The 20,116-nt window shown below is 39.1% G+C and overlaps 1 protein-coding gene across 1 annotated transcript in view; it reads left to right on the forward strand.

Moving 5' to 3' along the window:
- PCNX2 (pecanex 2) overlaps positions 1–20,116 on the forward strand; it is a 300,345-nt gene that overhangs the window by 138,220 nt on the left and 142,009 nt on the right. The window contains exons 18-19 of the mRNA XM_061162994.1: positions 4,045–4,137; positions 4,928–5,078. Of these exons, the coding sequence (XP_061018977.1) occupies positions 4,045–4,137; positions 4,928–5,078 (244 nt within the window). The remainder of the gene's footprint in view (positions 1–4,044; positions 4,138–4,927; positions 5,079–20,116) is intronic.

Here is a 20,116-nt window from a genome sequence, read left to right on the forward strand (position 1 = left end):
GGGCAATAAAATGCAAATAATTTTGATAATTTCTAAAAATATTTGTTACAAATTTGTAAGTTAAATTATCTTTCTTATACCAATGACTGTTATAATTTTTTAAACTCTATAAGCAAATAATGCTTCATTTAGGGACAAAATATTTAATAGGTAAATGTATGAAATATACTTATCCTTCTTATAAATAAAGAAATGCAGGTTAAAATGAGATGGTATATTTTGGTCCACTCAGTTAGCACAGGATAAACTAATGATATTGCCAATTGTGACAAGATGAGATCTCTTAGACATTGTATTATATTTGTGTAAATTATTACAATTATCTGATATGGTGTAATTTATCAAGAATTGTGAAATACTCTTAACCTATGATATAATAAATCTATTTATCATAATTTTTTATAGAGAATTGATTCAAAATATGAAAAAAGACTTAGGTGCAAAAAGCTAATGGAGCAAGCAAGCAAGTAGTCGTTTCCTATTCTTGGCAGCCCTATGGATTATCACGTGACAGGCTCCTTTTGTCCATGGGAAGCACCACACAAGAGTACTAGAGTGGGTTGCCATTTCCTCCTCCAAGGGATCTTCCTGACCTAGGACTGAGCCCACATCTTCTGCAGCATCTTCACTGCCAGACAGATTCTTTACCACTGAGCCACCTGGGAAGCCCAAAAGATGATTGCAGCATAATTCATTATGGTAAAAAATGGAAGGCAACCCAGTGTCTTAGCAGTTAGGAAATGTTTACATTCAATTTTATTCACTAGATTAATGCTTTGAGGGTCCATTATGATATTGTTGGTATATGTATGTGTTTATATGTATGGCATCACAAGATGGAAAGTTATTTGGCCATTAAGTGATGATAGTAAGTCTATACATCTATACAATCATATCTATAATGTTTACAAAAGAAACTACTGTTGAAAAAGGCAGAAAATTTAATGCATACTAGATTAGATGTTTAAGAAACATTCATGGAAAAACCCATAGAAATCACGATTAGTGCTAGAACTATGGTTCAGCATTTACAGGCCAAAAAACTGGCCCAGAAGACACAGCAACAGTCTCTGAGGTGTGCTTCAAGATTCCTTTCAAAAAATATTTTCCAGAATAAAATTTTTTGGAGCAAAATAATATCTGCTTTTTGGTGGCTATATGAAAAGAGGAAATCATTTCCTTTCTGTGTTGCTGATGTTACTGTTACCAATATTAAGTTTGTAATTTTTTATTAGTTAGCATCAAGAGTGAAAAGATGAGCTCTCTTAGACATTGAATTATATTTGTGTAAATTATTACAATCATCTAATAAGATGTAATTTATCAAGAATTATGAAATACTCTTAAACCTATGATATAGTGAATCTATTTATCATAGTTTTTCTAGAGAATTAATTAAAAATATGAAAAAAGGTTTGGTAATATCATTAATTTATCCTGTGGTTTTATTAATTAGCATCAAAAGTGAAAAGCTCAATAATTACTATCTACCATCTCCTTTGGTGAGCCTATTCAAAGGTTTTGCCCATGTGCAGTTAGGAATGAGAGTTAGAAAGAGTTGTTGGACTTCTTATTGAGTTGTAAAATCCTTTGTTGGATGGATGTTTTGCAAATCATGTATGTTTGTTTTTCCCAGTCTGTGGCTTGCTTTTTCATTCTGTCAGAAGGTCTTTGGAAGAACAAATATTTTAAATTTTCTTAAAGCTCAAATTATGACTTTTTTTTTCCATTTTCACAGTTGCAGCTTTTAGTGTCTTATTTAGGAAAACTTTGCCGAACCCAAAGTCACTAAGATTTCTTCTTATGTTTTCTTTGAGGAATTTGATAGTTTAGGTTTATGATGCCAGTTGAGTTAATGTTTGTGCATGATGTGAGGTGTCAAGGAGATTTTTTGTTATTGTTTTCTTTTTGTAGATGGCTATCCAACTAAACCAGAATCAGTTGAAAAAAATTTTCCTTTACCTTATTGTGGGGAAAGGTGTCATTTTTACCTTGACCCCTTTGTTTAAAATCAGTTGACTGTTTATACGTTGGCCTATTTCTGGATTTTTTTTTCTGTTCAGGTGCCCTCAATGTCAATTTTGTGGCAATGCCACCAATACCTGATTACCATAGTTTTGCACATGCAGTTTCTGAATCAGATATTGAAAGTCCTCCAACTTTGTTCTTTTTCAAAATTGTTTTACCTAGTCCCCAGTCTAGGTCTGTTGCATTTCCAAGTAAACTTTTGAATTAACTTCCAAATTTGTAAAAAAATAAAATAAAAAACAATCCTATTAGGATTTTGATTGGAATTGCCTTTAAACAATTTTAAGCAGGTCATTTTAAAATGGCATAGTTTAACTAACATAGCATTGTTAATCAACTATGCTCCAATACAAAATAAAAAAATTTTTAAATGACAATTTTAAGATAGAATATTTGGGAAAATGTATATCTCCCTTTTGGATAAGCATCAGCAATTTTAAAATGACATAAACCATGTCAATGAAAAATAGTAAATAAAAATGAATAAATCTCCACAGCCTGAAGATGCAGTGAATTATAGAACTTCCCTCTGGGAGAGTTTGGCCTTCTTTCAAGCATTTGGAATGAAAGGAGATAACTAGATATTTGCCATTTACTAATAGTAAATTTTTGAGAAAACTTATGACGTGAAAGTTTATAGATTCAGAATTAAAAACCAATGATTTTCCTGCTCAAAAATCAGATTGCCATTACTAAGAATAAATCCAGAATTTTGTTTATCACTATTTGATAGCTCATATATTCAGTACTTGTATGTGAATTGTAAACTTTGGAGATAGGAAGTGCAAAGCAACTTTAGCAGCTAATTGGTAAATTGATGTTGAGAGTGGATCTCTTCAGTGTATTATTGATTATCCTGACAAAGCCATATTGATTTTTCATCAGATGGTTCAGGTCATTTTTACTGCATTTAACTGTCCTCCTGATTTCTTCCTGTCACTTTGGATGACAATTCAGTCAGAAAATCAGCAACATGACTTGCAAGAAACTCCAGATTTTAATTTTAAAAAGACAGGAAAAGATAAAGGTAGGGAGGGAATGTAGGTAAACAGGTATACGGTTTGTACAAAAAGAAAAGAAGGGAGGCTATGGGGAAACAGATGTATATTCTGTATGATTTTCTGGCAGGTAACATTCAAAATAATTATTTAAGAGGCATAATTCATTTTTGATATGATATATTGATATATTTAAACTGATGATTTCAGAGTTTTCAGATAACAATGTGATACCTTAATATGTTCAGTAATTATGTACTGCAGCTAATTGGATTCTGTAGAAAGAAAAAATTTAATGATCCCCCAGTACTCCTTTTAGCTCTGTCAGTTAGCCAACATTGTACCCTACTGAGCTAACAGGCCATTTTCCATGCATCTGCAGTATTAGTAACATTCTTTGGTCTAACTTTGCTTCGTTTTCCTTTATGCCTGCTCACTACACAATTTTGTGTGATGGAAAATTAGTAGCAAGTTACTGACACTTCATTTCCTGCATATGTGTACATAATATAAATATACTTAAATTATTTGGAAGTCGCTTTTACCTAATTTAACTGAATTAAAATGTAAAATCTATTTAGGAGCAAAGAAAAATGTAAATGTGGAAGAGGCCTCTGTCTGGCCTAGGCTGCGTGCACATTAAAATACAAGCCACGCCAAAGCCCAGTGGAGATTATTAGCACTTTACCCATCTTTATTAGACCTGGGCATCTCGCATCTGATCTGTGATTGTCAAGAAGAACTTTATGCCTCTTACACGTGTAGAAAATCTTCTCTCCCTGGCTAGCGGATGGAGGCATGGCAGTCTGTATTTCCTCTTGCCCCCCTTCTGCCTTAGTTTCCCTGATATTCCCCACATGGGAGGTGCTGAATGGTCCATCCAACGTGTGCCATTGGGAATAGATCGGGTATGTAGTGTATCCAGGGGTTAAGATGCTGTTACCTGATTTACCTGGTGCCCCAGGGTTGCTGAGAGAAACACAGGAGAGTGAACTGTAGAGTTGTTTTCTGTTTGCAGAAGGATATCTTAAAATCGGATCTCATCATCTGCTCGGTGGCTGCCGTTCTGTCGTTTGCGGTCAGTGCCAGCACTGTGTTCCTGTCCTTGCGAGTATGTATCCATTTGGCTTTGCACTCTTCCCCTCTCCTCGTTGCCTGTAATAAACAGAGCCCACTGTGCAGCTCCAGGCTATTGAGAGGTTAGTGGAGCCAGAGGAAGAATAGAAGAGAATAGAGAGCTTGGAGGAATATATCCAGGTGTGTTGAGTTATGTCTGAGATGAGTTTTGGTCCACCACACAGAGTTGATCCAGATGTTTTACCCTTACTGTTTCCCATCCAGGGGATTGTTTGGTTAGCATATCTTATAGAATCCACCATGAGGATGGTCAACAGTCATGACAGGATCACAGCTCACTGCTAAGAGTGGAGAAGGGAGGACTCACCAAATCAGGAATGAGATGGAAGTCGCAGAGCCAAAACGATTATTGGAACATAATTTTTGGCTGGAAAAACAGCAGTATAGTGAGCCAGATGGGATTTCTGGCTAGAGGTTCTTGCAGACAGCTGCTGTCTCACTTTTCTATCAGTGAAGAAAAGTCTGTTAGATAAATTTGTTATTCTCCATCTCATCTTTAAAAAAAATAACAAAAAGCAAGAAAAAGTATTCTAATGGGCAGAATGTCTCAGCCTCTTCTGCACTCCGTCTTGGTGGTTCTCAACGCAGAGACCACTTTCAAGTGCTACGGGAGAAATTTTCAGAGGCCTGAAGCAAGAGCTGAGTTTGGCTGTGTGTGCTTTGGGAGAAGCAGGGAAGGAGCATAGTTATGGTTCTGGGTTATTTACAGGCATCCTTCCCCATGCTTCCAGCTACACATTGACTCTTACCTTCTTCTGTTGCAGCCCTTTCTCAGCATTGTGCTCTTCGTCCTGGCTGGAGCCGTGGGGTTTGTAACCCACTACCTGCTCCCCCAGCTACGCAAACATCACCCGTGGATGTGGATTTCACACCCCATCCTTAAAAACAGAGAGTATCAGCAACGGGAAGTGAGAGGTGAGTAAGGTATCCTTCATGAAAATGGGGTGTGGCGGGAGGTCTGCCTTATACTGAGAGTGTGCACAGCTGTGCTGATGCCCTTAATGCTGTGAAAATGTATCCCTAATATGGTGATGTGCAGATTACTTTATGTGTGCATATATGTTGTGTTAGTCACTCAGTGGTGTCCGACGTCTTGCAACCCCTGTACCCTGACTGTAGCCTGCCAGTCTTCTCTGTCTGTGGGATTCTCCAGGCGAGAATACTGGAGTGGGTTGCCATTCCCTTTTCTAGGGGATCGTCCCGACCCAGGGATCAAACCCAGGTCTCCTGCATTGCAGGCAGATGCTTTACCATCTGAGCTGCCAGGGAAGTGTGTGTTTCCCTACAGTAGATAAAGGAGAGCATGTGTACCTTGAAGTGCGCAGTAATGTTCCCGGAACAAGAAAGTTGAAGTGGGGTGAATGAGAAGTCTGTTTTATGAAAATGATTTGTTGTTATTATTGAGGAAAATTTCATTTATATCATTCAGACCTGAACGTTATACTGTTCCATGTTCAGCTGATGGGGGACCAAGAATAGCATCACTCAACTTGCCTTATCATCTTCCACAAAACCAGAGGTGGGATGTAGCAGAGGCTGACCTTTGAATTTTGATCCATGACCCCTTGAAATTTTGTTGAATTTACAGTGCTCGCCTAGAACTAGACCCACACCCCGACCTGGACTTGATTGACTTAGCAGTTTCCATGGCTGACTCTGGCCATCATTAAGTAACATTTTGATAATGACCCTAACAGTGTTTGAGCTTCTAAGTAAAAAAGTCAGAAATTTCCATGTTAGGTCTCTCCAGGCTCTATGATTGAACAGATGGCAGATGGATTGATTTATCCCCATTTTCAGACATACTGGGCACGATTTATAGCTATAGTTTGTAACTAGCCAACGATGCTAAGTCTACACAGAACTATATAGCTCACTGTAATTTCTCCGTTGTTAAATGAGTCATCTAGTCATCTCCACCTTCAGACATGAGGGTATATGAGTAGCACCGAGGTTTGCTGACGCATACTCATAGTTTGCTGACTCAAGGTTTGCTGGACTCAGCCAGGTTTGTCATTGATAACTTCAGTAGACTAGTACTGAAATGATTCAGTGTTGTTTCGAAGACTCAGAAGAGCTCAGGTACCACAGTCCCTTATCTTTCCAGTGCGGAAAAAATTTAGCAAAAGGCAAAGAGATAAGAAGTGATTTATTAGAATAGGATGCTTGTGAGGGTTACAGGTGAGCAGGTGAGAGGATGCCATGCCCAGAACTTACTGGGCTGCAGTTTTAAAATCAAAGGAAAAGTGGAGAGGGGTGGAAGATCTTTGTTATTCTTGAGTAGACGCAATGCTTCCATCATCAGTTCCTCCTGCAGGTTGGGCAGGGGAGTTTTCTTGTCTCTACAAGGTCAAGCTAGGTCCACAAATTATTGCTTTTTGTGTGTACAGAGAGCATGTCCTAACTTACTGAGCTCCCTGGGCAGAATGTGGGTCTCATGCCACCATTGTTTTATTGTTTTGGGGCATGTCTTATGATTCTGTTGCATGGTTTTGTTGCTGAGCAAGCCTGCTTGGTTTTGTGATTAAGCAAACCTGCATTCTTGAGTAATTGTTGATTTACAGGAGTCTCCCATATTTTCTTACTTACAATCCCCTAGTGAGATGAACTATTTAAGTACCCACTTCATCCCTTCACTCTGTTCCTATCGGCGTGACCAAAGTAAAAGGGCAGAGGGGAATTAATTTAAGAAAAAATAGAATAATCACTTATGATGCTGCCAAGAATAGAGAACATGTCTGAGAGGCTACCTGGAGCTACCTTCATTTGAAACAGCGAAATCAACAAAACAGGGTTTTGCTCAGAGGAGAGACATGGCCTGATGGGCCTGCTGCCAGCATAGGGTTTGGAAGGTGGTGGAGGCAGCTCAGACTGTCCTGCCTTCGGACGTTTGTTATTCCCACTTTCAACACCAGTGACTCACCAAAGATCAAGCTGCATAATACAGTTTTCAAATGCTGTGTTCAATCTTGTTTGCTACATAAATGCAAATTATTATCAGTAATATAAAAACTGAAGGATGATGAGCTCAGAGTAGGTGCAGTTGATAATGGTCAGTTCATGCTACAGTCCACCTAGACGGAAAGTGAAAGAAAGTAACAGTGTTGGTCACTCAGTCATGTTCAGCTCTTTGCAACCCAATGGACTATGTAGCGCACCAGGCTCCTCTCTCTGTCCATGGGATTCTCCAGACAAGAGTACTGGAGTGGGTTGCCATTCCCTTCTCCAGGGAATCTTCCTGACCCAGGGATCAATCACAGGCCTCCCTCATTGCAGGCAGATCCTTTACCGTCTGAGCGGTCCATCCAAACCAGTGCCTGCATGTGGGTCAGTCAAGCAACCTTGAAGAAAAGACGAGTTTCTTTAGAACTTCTGCAGTGTGAGGGTCACATTTGCCTTTCGTTTCCTTAACTTATTATTGAAATACTAGGTTTTGTTGACATTAGTTGAGTATTGTTTCAGCCTCAGTGGTAAGTAGTTGATGGGGATTTGAGGTCAGATGCTTTCACTTGGGAAACTACATATCTATATCTGTATCATGTGTGTCTGTGCCTGTACCTAGATACTTATATGCCTTTGGGTTGAGGACAGAGAACGTGACAAGAGAGAGGAAAATAAAGCAGATCAGGTGTAGATTACCCTTATTGTGGCAGTTCAGAGTGTGGCATTCAACACTGAAAGTTTTCCAAGTGGAAAACTTGGAATTTGTGTGTGTGTGTCCTTGTTTTTTACCCCTGAATCTAAGAGAACCCAGCCTAAATTAGAATCATTTAGACATTTTAAATCTGAATGATCTTTTCAGTACAAGGGTCAAGAGCAAGAAAGGAGAGTGTGTTTGTATGTTGATGTCCCCTCTTGGAGGACTGAGTGGGTGGGCAGTTCTGGGCCTCTGTCCTTTATGATGGGCGGAAGATGTTCCCCTTGGGACCACAGGCTTCAGTAGAGGCTTGGTGGATATTTCTCACTTGCCTACATTAGCTGTTTATAATCCACCTGAAATCTAGCCAAGAGTAATAGATTTAACAAATCAGGCTCATAATGAAAAACAGATAGCATTTCAAAATTGTGTGTTGGAAGGAAAATCCAAATACTTAGAATATGTTAGTATGAATGTATTGAAGACTCCTTAGCCATTTTGATATCATCCACCGCCTGTTTTCTTGCTTTCTCCTCCTGGCTGCCTTTCTGCCTTTTAGGTATTTCCTTCTTTATTCCTTCTACTAGCCAGAAAACATGCATAGGAAATTAAAACTGATCATATACCTTTAATGTGAGACTATGTCAAATCTTCTTTCTCATATGATCACAGAATATTTTGAAAAAGCAGAGCAGGGCTGGTAAGTCTGTGGATACCACTGTGATCCCTGGTCCTGCAGTAGGCATAGCTAAGAGAGAACAGTCCTAAGACGAGCCAGTAGCAGACTTTACCAGTAAGTTGGAGTTGGCATGTGTATCAAGGCCTGAGTGTTGTGTCTGTCTTGAAGTTTATATAATACTATCCCACCACTTTATTGGGATAAAACTGACACCCAGAGATGTCAAGGGACGTTGACCCAGGTCCCACTAACTTTGTGGCCGGTGAACGATCAGAACCCAGGTGATCTCACTCCCTCTGGTCGTATACTATTTCTGCTACCCATATTGCTCTCAGTGTACTGGGAAGATGGTGTGCCAAAAAACCCACAAAAAAGCAAATAACAACAAAAACAACAAGCAGTAGAAGGCTCAGACCCTGAGTGAAGAGGTTATCGTTAACTTCATGTCCATCGATTGTATGCGTGCTCAGCTGTGTCTCACTCTTTGTCTTTGTGACCTTTGAACTGTAGCCCGCCAGGCTTCTCTGGTCCATGGAATTTTTCCAGGCAAGAATACTGGAGTGTGTTGCCATTTCCTTCTCCAAGGGATCTTCCTGACCCAAAGATTGAACCTGCGTCTCTTACATCTCTTGCATTGGCAGGCGGGTTCTTTACCACTGAGCCATCTGGGAAGCCCAACTGGCATGCCCATGGGTTAAGCTGTTCTAACTGGTTGGTTCTGTGTATTAAATGGAAATAAATGAGATTTAAAAAGTAGATGTTGGATTAGGATCTGGTGCATGGTAGGTATTTAATAATATTGGCTGAATGAATGAATGAATGAATGACTGATTGGTGCTTTGTAAATTCACTGAAGGAAGAGTTCCCCACAGACAGGAAAAGCCCGGAGGTAAAGGCTTGTTTGAAGGACTCTAGTCTATGTGTATAATAAGATGCATACATAGAGATTCATCCCACTGCAAAATATGGTTGCAGGAAAAGCTTAAGCTATAATTTTTGGATACATTAGAATAAATGGATAAAAGATTATAGAAATCATTAAAACATCAATTGAAAAATCTCATTTGCATTGTAATTTAACCAAATTCACTATTATAAAACTAATTCACAATTGAGTCCTCAGTTTGTAATCCCTAAATGAGATTTACTGTGCATTTTAACAAATCTTGCCTGTTGATTTGCAGATAGACTGGTTTTTCCATGTGAAAGACTTGGTTCCAACAGATGATGCTTTTTCTAATGTATTTTTCATTTATAATTCCCTGTTGGCTCAGCTGGTAAAGAATCCACCTGCATGCGGGAGACCTAGCTTTGATCCCTATCAGGCCCTGGGTTGGAAAGATCCCCTGGAGAAGGGAATGGCTGCCCACTCCAGTATTCTGGCCCGGAGAATTCCATGGACTATCCATGTGGTCACAAAGAGTCAGATGTGGCCGAGCGACTTTGACTTTGCTAATACATACTGTTAAAAGCCAAACAGGACAAGTTGTGATGAAAAGCAGCAGTCCCTGGTCAACTTTTTCCTGTATGATTCCTCCTTACTTTTTACTCTAGGTCTTTCTTCAATATTTACCATAATTCTTGCAAATAATGTGTGTGTTCTTATCTTTCTTGATATTTCAGATTTGCCTGTCTACTGACACTCTGTTATGAATAATAAAGATCTCTCTCTCTCCTCTTTCCTCATGTATGAACATTTTCCCCTACTCCTTCCTCCTAATATGGTTTTTGTTGAACATATATTCAGTTTTTTTCCTAATCATATATGTGTATGTCATATAGAAAGTCTAATTGTTCATGTCTAGTTCATTAGTGTACCCTGCCTGCATTTCCTTTCTTGTTTAGATTTCTGTTTTTGCATCTCATAGCCTTTCTAATTTCTGTTCTGTTTTTGTGTTTCCTAGTCTTTCCAATAACTATGTAAAATATCCCTCAATTTAACTTTCCACTCAGGCAAACTTGAAAAATAGTTTCATCCTTTCCCAGACTCTCTCTGGAACCTATTTCAGTTGTTCCTTGTTTATTCCCTTTGAATGAAACACATCCTCTGGTCACTTCAGGGAAAGGGTGCATGGTAGGGAAATGTTTTGAGACTTCATCTATCTCAAAGTGTTTTCATTCTACTTTGCACTTAACGGAGAGCTTGGAGCTTGTAAGGGGTTAAACACTTCTTTCGGAATCCTAAGCTAATGTCCCATTGTTTTCTATCTCCTGTTGCTGCTGGCGAAAAGTCTGCTGTCTTCCTGGCTCCAGGTCCTTTGTTTGTGACCAGATGTTACCCTGCAGGAAGCTTTTGGAAAATTTAGGAGGGAATTCAACTGTCATGGCCCAGAGAATAGGCTCTGAACATGGCAGGGCTCCGATCCTGTCTCTGTCCCTATTAGTTGGGCTTAACTTTTGTGATTCATCTATAATTATGGGTTCCTACAACAAAGATTTATTGGGGGATGAAATGAATCAAGGCAATACATGTAGAGCATTTGGCAAGGTCCTTGACAGGCAGACTGCACTCAGTAAGTACATCCTGCCCCTCCTCTTCTCCAGGATTCTGCATTCAGTTATTTTACACCTTGTTTTGTGCCTCATTTCATCCATTGTGCTATAAGTTGGTGACCCTTTATGATCTGGATAGACACGTGAAATTTTTGCCAGCAGAAGATAGTACTACTAGAATGACCTAGCTTACAGACTTTCCATGGAGATTAACTCCAACCAGATAAAATCTTTTGAAATGTATATAGCGCTAGAGGAAAGAATAAGGCATGTCTGATTTCAGAACCTAAAGGCTATACTGGGATCTATGGGACGGTCTCCATGTGTGTGATGAGGAAACGCCATGGTTCTGGAAAAAAGGATGTATCCTTACCCTCTTTTTCTCTTCACATAAAGAGACCCTAGCATCAAGAGATAGTTGGAGACCTAGGAACCCTCCAATGCCTCTTTAATTCAAAGTAACTCAGATGGACCAGTGCTACCTGTGAAATAGTCTCATTTGCTACGATGCTTCTGAAAGAGTGTTACAAATGCCAAAGAAGTGGCTTAGGGCTGATGTGTCAGAAAATAACCTGCCAGCTGGCAGCCTGCCTTAGTGTTCTTGCTGTTTTCACGTACCTTCTCTTCCCCTCCTCTTCTTTCCCTTCCTGCCTGGCTCTGCTTCTTCTGCCCTCATCTTCTGGCCCATCTCCTCCTGGTCGACTGGGGAACGTATCTTCCTGTGTCAGCCTGCACAGGCTGGAGGGGGCTGCAGGGGGCTGGCGGTGAAAGCAGGCCTGCCCAGCAGCAGGAAGACAGACAAGTGGAATCCAGAGTTCTTTGCTCACAGGGGAGCGAGGCAGAGGGACTCCTGGAGAAGCACAGGCCAGCCCCAGGCAGCATTAAGAGAGAAAGGGTTTGGGGACAGAGTTCAGCCATCAGCTGCCAACCTCAGACTCCCACTCTCTCTCCAGCAAGCCATGGAATTTTTATCAGGTGCCCCCTGGGGTTCTTCTAAACTGCTGATAAATTTGAAACAATGCAGAAGTAAAATAATTGGGGAAAGATTTAAAAAAAAAAAACTAACATTGAAAATTAGGCAGTCTTTTTATCTGGCTGCACCATGAAGCATGTGGGATCTTAGTTCCCTGACCAAGGATTGAACCCATGCCCCCTGGCATGGAAATGTGAAGTCTTAACCAGTGGACCACCAGGGAAGTCCCTGTAAGCCTTACTGTGCTGGATTTGATGTATGTAGGATGGCACTCAGCAGCTTTGAGCTCTCTGGGCCGAGCGTGCATGGGAAGGCAGGCCTGCAAGGAGGAGGAACGATGCCCGTTCCCAGCTAGAGTAGGTGAGGCCCCTGGGACGGGGGCTGACTCAGGCTCCCTGCCATGCGTCTGTTGGGATCTTATCTAAAATCACATAACCCTCACAGCGCTTTGTGATACGATAATTGACATAGATGCCAGTGGAAAAATAGATTTAGTGTTTTAAAATAATCTTGTCATTGAAATAACATATACATCATACTTTACTTGAGGGGAGGAATTCTGATTTTGTAAATTTGTCATTCATCAAGCACCTGCTACGTACTAGGTGCTGTGCTGGATGTTGATGATTCAAAAATGGATAAGAACATAATCCTTGCTCTTGGCAAGGTGGTTGTTCTCACAAGAAGTGTCTTCCTTCAGTGCCCATGGTGAGAACGTCTGAAAGTTTCTCTTAACCCTTTTTTTGTGAACATTTTGACCTAACCATCTTTATGTGAAAAATTGATAATAGATTCACTAGTATTTTTAGTTTTAAATACTATGGATTAATATTGGTAGAGGACCTTTCTACCAGGAAGGGAGAGTACGTTATTTCTTGAGTCTCCTAAGAATTTCTCCATCCCTTTGAGGAGATGTGAAGAATATATTTTTAATCCCCACTGAATTGATGAAAAAAAAAAAAGTCAGTGGGATGGTTTTGGGGAAATGAGCTAAACATTTTAAAAAATTGAATTAGACTTTGTATCAAATGAAAATCCAGATGGATTAAAGATTTAAATTGTTTTAAAGAAAGAAGAAGAAAGAAAAGAACCAGAATAGCACTGCAAAAAATATAGGTCAAGTTATATAATCTTAGGGAAAGAGAAAAAGAATTTTTCAAACATGATTCCAAACTCAAAAATCACCAAAGAAACAACTAAAAAATTGTATTCCTTGAAATACATGAGTTTTATTATTGTGATTCCTGAATGTTCCCACCTTGTATTTCTCTAAGATGTTTACCATGATATTGAACCTGATAATAGTTATTAAGCAATTCAAAAACATTTATAGACACTGTCACATGCCAAGGACCATGTGAATGGTGATGAAGCACTTGGGAGCAAGGCCAGCATGGTCTCACCCCAGGACAAAAGAAAGGGGGCCAGGAGGAGATCCCGAACTTCTCTAAGGCAGGCAGTGCATCACCATGGGAACCCCAGCTTCTCAGACTTTGTTCTGTTAGGTGTCTGCTTTTGTTATTTATGTCAATAACCAGTGATGTTGCCTGAATCTGCTGAGTGGCTCCATGAACAGAGTACAGTGCTAAAAGTCAAATATGAGGACGAAAGACAGCCCTGGACCCCTGGCTGTACTAAAGAGATGAACATTCATCACACAGATTAATATATTTGCAAGGTGTTTAAAGTCCAGTGAAGGAAAAGTATAGGGGGCTAGGAGGGAGTTATAAAGGGATCTTAATTTAGATTTGAGGGAAAAAGAAAGGCTTCTTTGAGAAAGTACAACTAATTAAAGCCTGAAAGATAACAAAGGGGTTAGACCTCAAAATGGGGGAGAAGAAGCCACAGGCTCACTGTGAATTTGCGAATTTGGGAATGGGAAGGTCGTGAGAACCTTGGGTTTGTCTTAAACAGAATTTTAAGCTCTAGGTGGTGGGGTGGTGTGATTTGCTTTCCATTTAAGAATGATGACTCAATTCCTGCTACTGATTTGGGTAGTTAAAGCTGTTTTTTAAGTGAATAAACCTTTATAAGTATACATTTTAGTAGTAAGGACTTGGCTCAGCAAGAAAGATGAGAGTGAGAAATGCTCATAGGAAAAGCCGTTGCTTATAATAAGGGGGCGCAACCAGCTGGGATGCAGTGAATCTATTTTGCAGGGTCTCTCTGCCTTACATGCCTTGGTGTGACCAGGCAAGTTGAACCCAAGGTGTATCCCTATTGAAATGTTTATAAATATGTTGCTACAAAGCAGGAAGCCTCAAAAAAAAAAAAAAAAAAAAGCAGGAAGCCTCATGTTCTTGAAGCTTGTCAGTCATAATTCAAGATTTGGATTGGAACAAATTGTCTTCCTTTTATCTTTTATCCTAAAGATGATAAAAAACATCCTGGGGATTTTTTTTTATTAACTTTTAATTATTGAGAGGCTCTAGTTTTAGTAACATCTAAATAAAACACAACCTGAAAAGCATTCAGTCATGATAAATCACATGTAAATTTGTAAGTGGTAGAGGTAGTTTGCATTCTTTTTCTCAAGGGCCTGCTATTTCAGGGAAAAGAGAAATAATAATGTTAAAGAAATATTTTTTTATAGTCTCTTTGTGTATTCGGAACATTACAGAAAGACAGTTATAAAATATCATTGCAAAGATTTTCTTTTTAACTTGACTTTGTGTGAATACTGAGACAATCTGGGGACTTAAATGTATTTATCATGTTACTGCCTTTGCAAGCTTTTTGTCCTACTAGTTTTTCATGGCCACCCTCATAATGAAGGATTAACTTTAGTCTTTTAGAATTCAGAATTCTGGATCACACTTGTGTTTTAACTTTCTCCTACATTATTATTCATCCTTATATTTGCTTCCCTTCTACTTCCAAATAGAAATGTCCAGTACATTTATCTGTTAAACATTTTCTACAATCTAGAGATTGTAGCATTTAATTGGAATAATTGACTGAACTTGGTAGAAGGATTCTAGAGATATATAAGAATGAGCATGAAATTGATTTGCCTTCAATTCAGTTTCAGTGTGCAGTAGTAGCAGAACTTGAAGTCAAGAGTATGGTGTTGGTGACCTCTGGGATTCACTATCTACTGTGTCCCTCCTAGATATTGATTTGAACTCCCTTTCCACATCCTTTTCCATTCCCACTTTGACTAGATGTTATACTGAATACAAACCATGGAACCCCTGCCTTGGGGTGAATCATCATCTAAAATGTTTTCCTCTTTACATGTAGTATGTATACCCATGCTTGCTGGTGTATGCAGACAGTGTAAAATGTATTCACAGTTCCTGCAACTAGAGATTCAGAATTAATCAGTGGGAGGCATGTGGAGCTTCTGTATCACACTGAGATGTCAGCTGTTGTCACTTTCAATTCCCTGGCAGCACCTCAGGTAGTAAGCTAGAGCTGAATTATGCAGTGCAACCAGTCTTTTTTGTTTACTGTAGGGGTGCTATTGAATAGTATAGATTTTTGCAACTTATGAATGAATTGATTTCTAGTCCTCTTGAAGTTCTTTTTATCCTTCAGAAGTCCAGCAAACAATTCTTTTGCAGCTATCATCTTGCTTCTAAGTAGAGACCCAGTTATTAAAGACCTGGGGCCTTAGCTGTTCATATATGTTATTTTGACCATATTGAATGCTAGTCCTACAAGCTTGCTGTTTTAAAGGCAGACAGCAGACTAGTGCTTACAATCCAAGACTTTTACAGCCTAACTCTCTTAGCTACATGCTTTATAATCTTGTCTTTGATGTAGTTTCACACATGTGCACAGAGGGTTAATATCTTACTGAATAAGTACTTCTGCTCTCAAATATTTGGAAAGACATGGATGATGAATTTGGAGCTTATTAGTGATTTCTATATTATTTGATATTCATTGCTTTGTGTGTTTCTGGAATGGATAAACTGAAATTGTATGGCAAACCCATATTTGTTATCATTATCTGCAGTAAATCCTTGTGCACTGCAATGGGATTGTCTGCCTACACTCAGTCAGCTTTATCTCCACTTACTGGAATATATCATCTACTGAAATTAAATGTGACAAGCACTTGAAAATCCGGATCATACCCCTCATCCACGTGGCACCCAGGTCACTCTTGGATGATGAGCCACTGAAACATTTCTTTTAATTCAGATATTTTTCTAACTGCACTGCAGGATGAAGTTGGCTTATATTTCTCTTAATTTACATGTTTTTGCAGGATTCTAGCTAAGGTTGTCATGTTTCTCTGAATTGGTGACAAATGTTGATAAAACTCTATAAATGTATTTTTATAAGCAAGCTGAATTGCATTTGATGTGATGGCCTCAGTCTGACATTGTTGATGTCTTATAAATTGAGAAATCAGAAAAAATAATTTTGTATAGAAGGAAACCTAGCTCTAACTGATTATACTTTATGAGAGATTAAAATAGGAAATGTTGTTTAATATGTTATTTTTAGACAGCTTTTTGTTTTTGGAATCAAAAAAGCAATTACAAGAGGCTGTTTATTTTAAAAATCCCTCTTTTCATTTTAATTATTCAGAGTTGCCCCCAACCACCAAAATAAGATGATAAATGAACATTTATTGAACCTTAACTCTAGGTCAGGCATTATGCTAGGTACTTGAAATACTGATTAAGACATAGCACCTACTCTTGACAAACTCACAGTCTAATGGGAAGATTAGTGTATTTAAATGAATATTTATTCTGGTATGACAGGTGCTATAATTGTAGAATTCACAGTGTACAGTAATGGCTCAAAGAAAGAACACATCTTGCTTCAAAACCAAAGGTAATATACAGAATGCAGGCAGAAAGTGGGGTGCGTGGTTTATAAAGAATTTTAAAACAGTAACAAATCCAATTAAAAGTTGGACTCTGTTTTGCTGTCATTATGCTGACAGTTCTAAACAGTGTTAGTGATAAAGCCTCTTCCTACTGGGATGGACTTCAAATGCCCTGCCCTTGTCCACCACTGGTGGTGACTGTATTGGGAGTGGCGAGGGGTTGGGGAGGGGGCCAAGAAAAGCTCCAGAAGGCAAAGTGACATATTTTGTAAAAAGATGAGGAATTTGTCAAGTAGGAAATTTGGAAGGATAGTCCAAGCAGGCACCAGGCACATATATGAAGACATCTAGAACAGCACGTTTGACTGCAGTGCAGGGGGAAATACCAGTCATTTTCAGTAGATGGTGATGACCCATTAGATATCCAAATGGGAAAAATGTCAGTCTCAACCACCATCTTGTAAGATAGTGTATTATACACAATAACCAGTTCTAAATACCATGCAGATCTAAATGTAAAATTTTAAACAATTATAGTTTTAGAGGGAAGTAGAAGGTGGTCATGGCCTTTGTCTTTTGAACAGAACACAGAAATCTTTAAACGGAAAAATAGATGAGAACTTGGAGCATATTAAAACTATTTCTCTTTTACAGGAGATACTATTAGGAGAGTTAAAAAGCATCCCACAAAATGGGAAAAGATTTTTCCCATTGCATATATGTGCATAAAACCTGATGCTTAGGATGTACGCAGAACTCTTAAAATTATGAAGGAAAGACATATAATCCAGTAGGAAAAAGAACCAGGCAATAGCCATGAAGAACTGCTTCAGCAGAGTGTATATCCAAATGGCCAGTGAGCACGTGAAAAGGCACACAGCTGCGTTAATCATTAGGAAAATGCATAATAAAACCATAACATGATAGCACTATACACCCACCCGTGCAGCTAGCATGAAGGAGGGGAAAATGTTCTGGCAAGGATGTGGAGCAAGTGGAAGGAAAGCTTTGTACTGTTTGTGGGTGTATAAATTGTCTCAGTACCATTGGAAAGTTGGCAACACCTCCTGGAGCTTTCTATGTGCACACTTAACAACCTAGTGATTCCATGCCTAGATACATACTCCACAGAAATGTCCCGTGGTTATCAAAAGATATGTAAAAAATGTTCATAGCAGCACTCTTCACAGTAGATACTGGAAACTAACCATATGCTCATGAACAGTACCTTGGGAAAAAAGCTGTATGTTCAATAAGTAGATGACTCTATGGCAGTAAGAATGAACAAATGACAACCGCACTCAAAAATGTGGAGGGATCTCACAACACTGCTGAGCAAAAGACATATAAGAATAGTAGGCAAAATAAACTGCTGTCCAGGGATTAGGCAGTGGTTACCTTGTGGGGTGGTGGCTGTAAGCAGGCCTGAGGTGCTTTGAGGCTGTTTTTCAAGCCAAGTACTAGGGACACAGCTCTGTGTGTGTGTTTTATGCATGTTTCTGTGTATAAAAGAGATAAATGAAAAGGTTTTTTTAAAAAAATCCAGCATTTAGGGTTGTCATTACCAGAACAGCATGTATATTATCTAGGGTGAAACAGATCACCAGTCCAGGTGGGATGCATGAGACAAGTGCTCAGGCCTGGTGCACTGGGAAGACCCAGAGGAATCGGGTGGAGAGGGAGGTGGGAGGGGGGATCGGGATGGGGAATACGTGTAAATCTATGGCTGATTCCTATCAATGTATGACAAAACCCACTGGAAAAAAAAATAAATAATAAAGGGGAAAAAAAAAAAAATCCAGCGTTGATAATCCAGGGAGTCAGTTCAATATAGGATGTAAGTGGAAAATTGATGGAAGGTGATTCCATAGAATTATATAGCAACATATTATGAAAAGCCTATGTGCTATATTAGGGTACTTGGGGTGTATGGATAGACACAGTGGAGAATAATGAAGACTATGAAATATACAGTGGCTAAATGTACATTTCCAAGAGCTCTTTGATGACAACAGGACAGAAAAACAGATGGTGTGTAAAGAAACTGGAGCCCAGGAGATCATCCATTCATTTACTCAACACATATTTATTGAAGGATTACTGTGTCAACAGGGGGAATATGGTAGTGAACAAGACAAAGTCCTTGCCCTTGTGGAGCTTACCCTGTTGTGGAGAAAGCAGAAAACAAATAACACACAAATAAAGACACAAACAAAGTATCAAATTGAGGCATTTTATAAAGAAAAGTTCATTAGACTAAAGAAATTGTGACACAAGGAGGCTGTTTTGGGTATGGTAGTAAGAAAGGGACCTAATAAGGATATACTACTTGAGCAGACTTCAAAAGGATGAGTGAGTGAGTTATAAAAATTTCTGAAGAGGAAAGTCCTAGGCAGAATGGACAGCAGATGCAAACTTCTGAAAGAGAGCAAACTTGGTGTATGTAATATTCAAGGAGGATCACCGAGGATGAGAATGCATAATGGAGAAAGTGGTTGGAAATAAGATTAAAAAGGTAACAAAGTGCCAAATTACAAGGGTCTTCTAAAACATGGTAAGGACATTGGATTTTCTGTTAGTCAAGAGATAGGAGGAGGCTAAATATCATGGCAGATACCTCCAAATCTTGATGGGTTAGCAAAATAAAAGCATATGTTTTGTTCATGCAAAGTCCGATGGGATGTAATCAAAAGGTTTTTTCTAGTCATTGTCCCTAGCATAGTGGAGGGTCCTGGTCACTTGGGGTATAAGATTTCTTCAGTATTTGGAAGCCTCGCCTTATGGTTTCAGGGTTACTCTAGAATGTTAACATTCTTGTGCCGGCAGATAGAAGGAAGAAGATGCATGGAGAATCATGCACCCAGTACCTAGCCAGTTGACTAGGAAATGACACACTTCTGCTCTCATTTTTTTGGCAAGAATGAGTCACATGATCCTCCCATATGCAAGGAATAACCAGGAAATGGGATCCCCAGTTGGGCAGCCACTTAACCAGCATCAGTTCCATGAAAAAGGGGAGTGTGAATCTTTGGGGATCAACTAAATAAAATTTGACACAGGATTTTTATCATAATTAGGATGAAAAGCCATGGGAGACAGATGAATAGGGTATTAACAATGTCTTAAAAATTCCTCTGGCTGCTGGTTGGATTATAAATTGTGGGTCTGGGGACATTAAAACAAGCAAGGAGTCCAGTTTTAAGGAAGTGTCATCAATCTAGGTGAGAAATGATGATGACTTGTTGTGATGGTAGCACAAGAGGAAAAATATGGTTAAATTTGGGATAGATTTTGAAGATAGAGCCAGTAAGATTTGCTTATAGTTTGGAGGTGTATGATCCAACCTAGAAGAGACTAAGGAAAGGATTTTGGCCTGAAA

This window comes from Dama dama, chromosome 15, assembly GCF_033118175.1.
Source record: "Dama dama isolate Ldn47 chromosome 15, ASM3311817v1, whole genome shotgun sequence".
Classification (NCBI taxonomy): domain Eukaryota; kingdom Metazoa; phylum Chordata; class Mammalia; order Artiodactyla; family Cervidae; genus Dama; species Dama dama.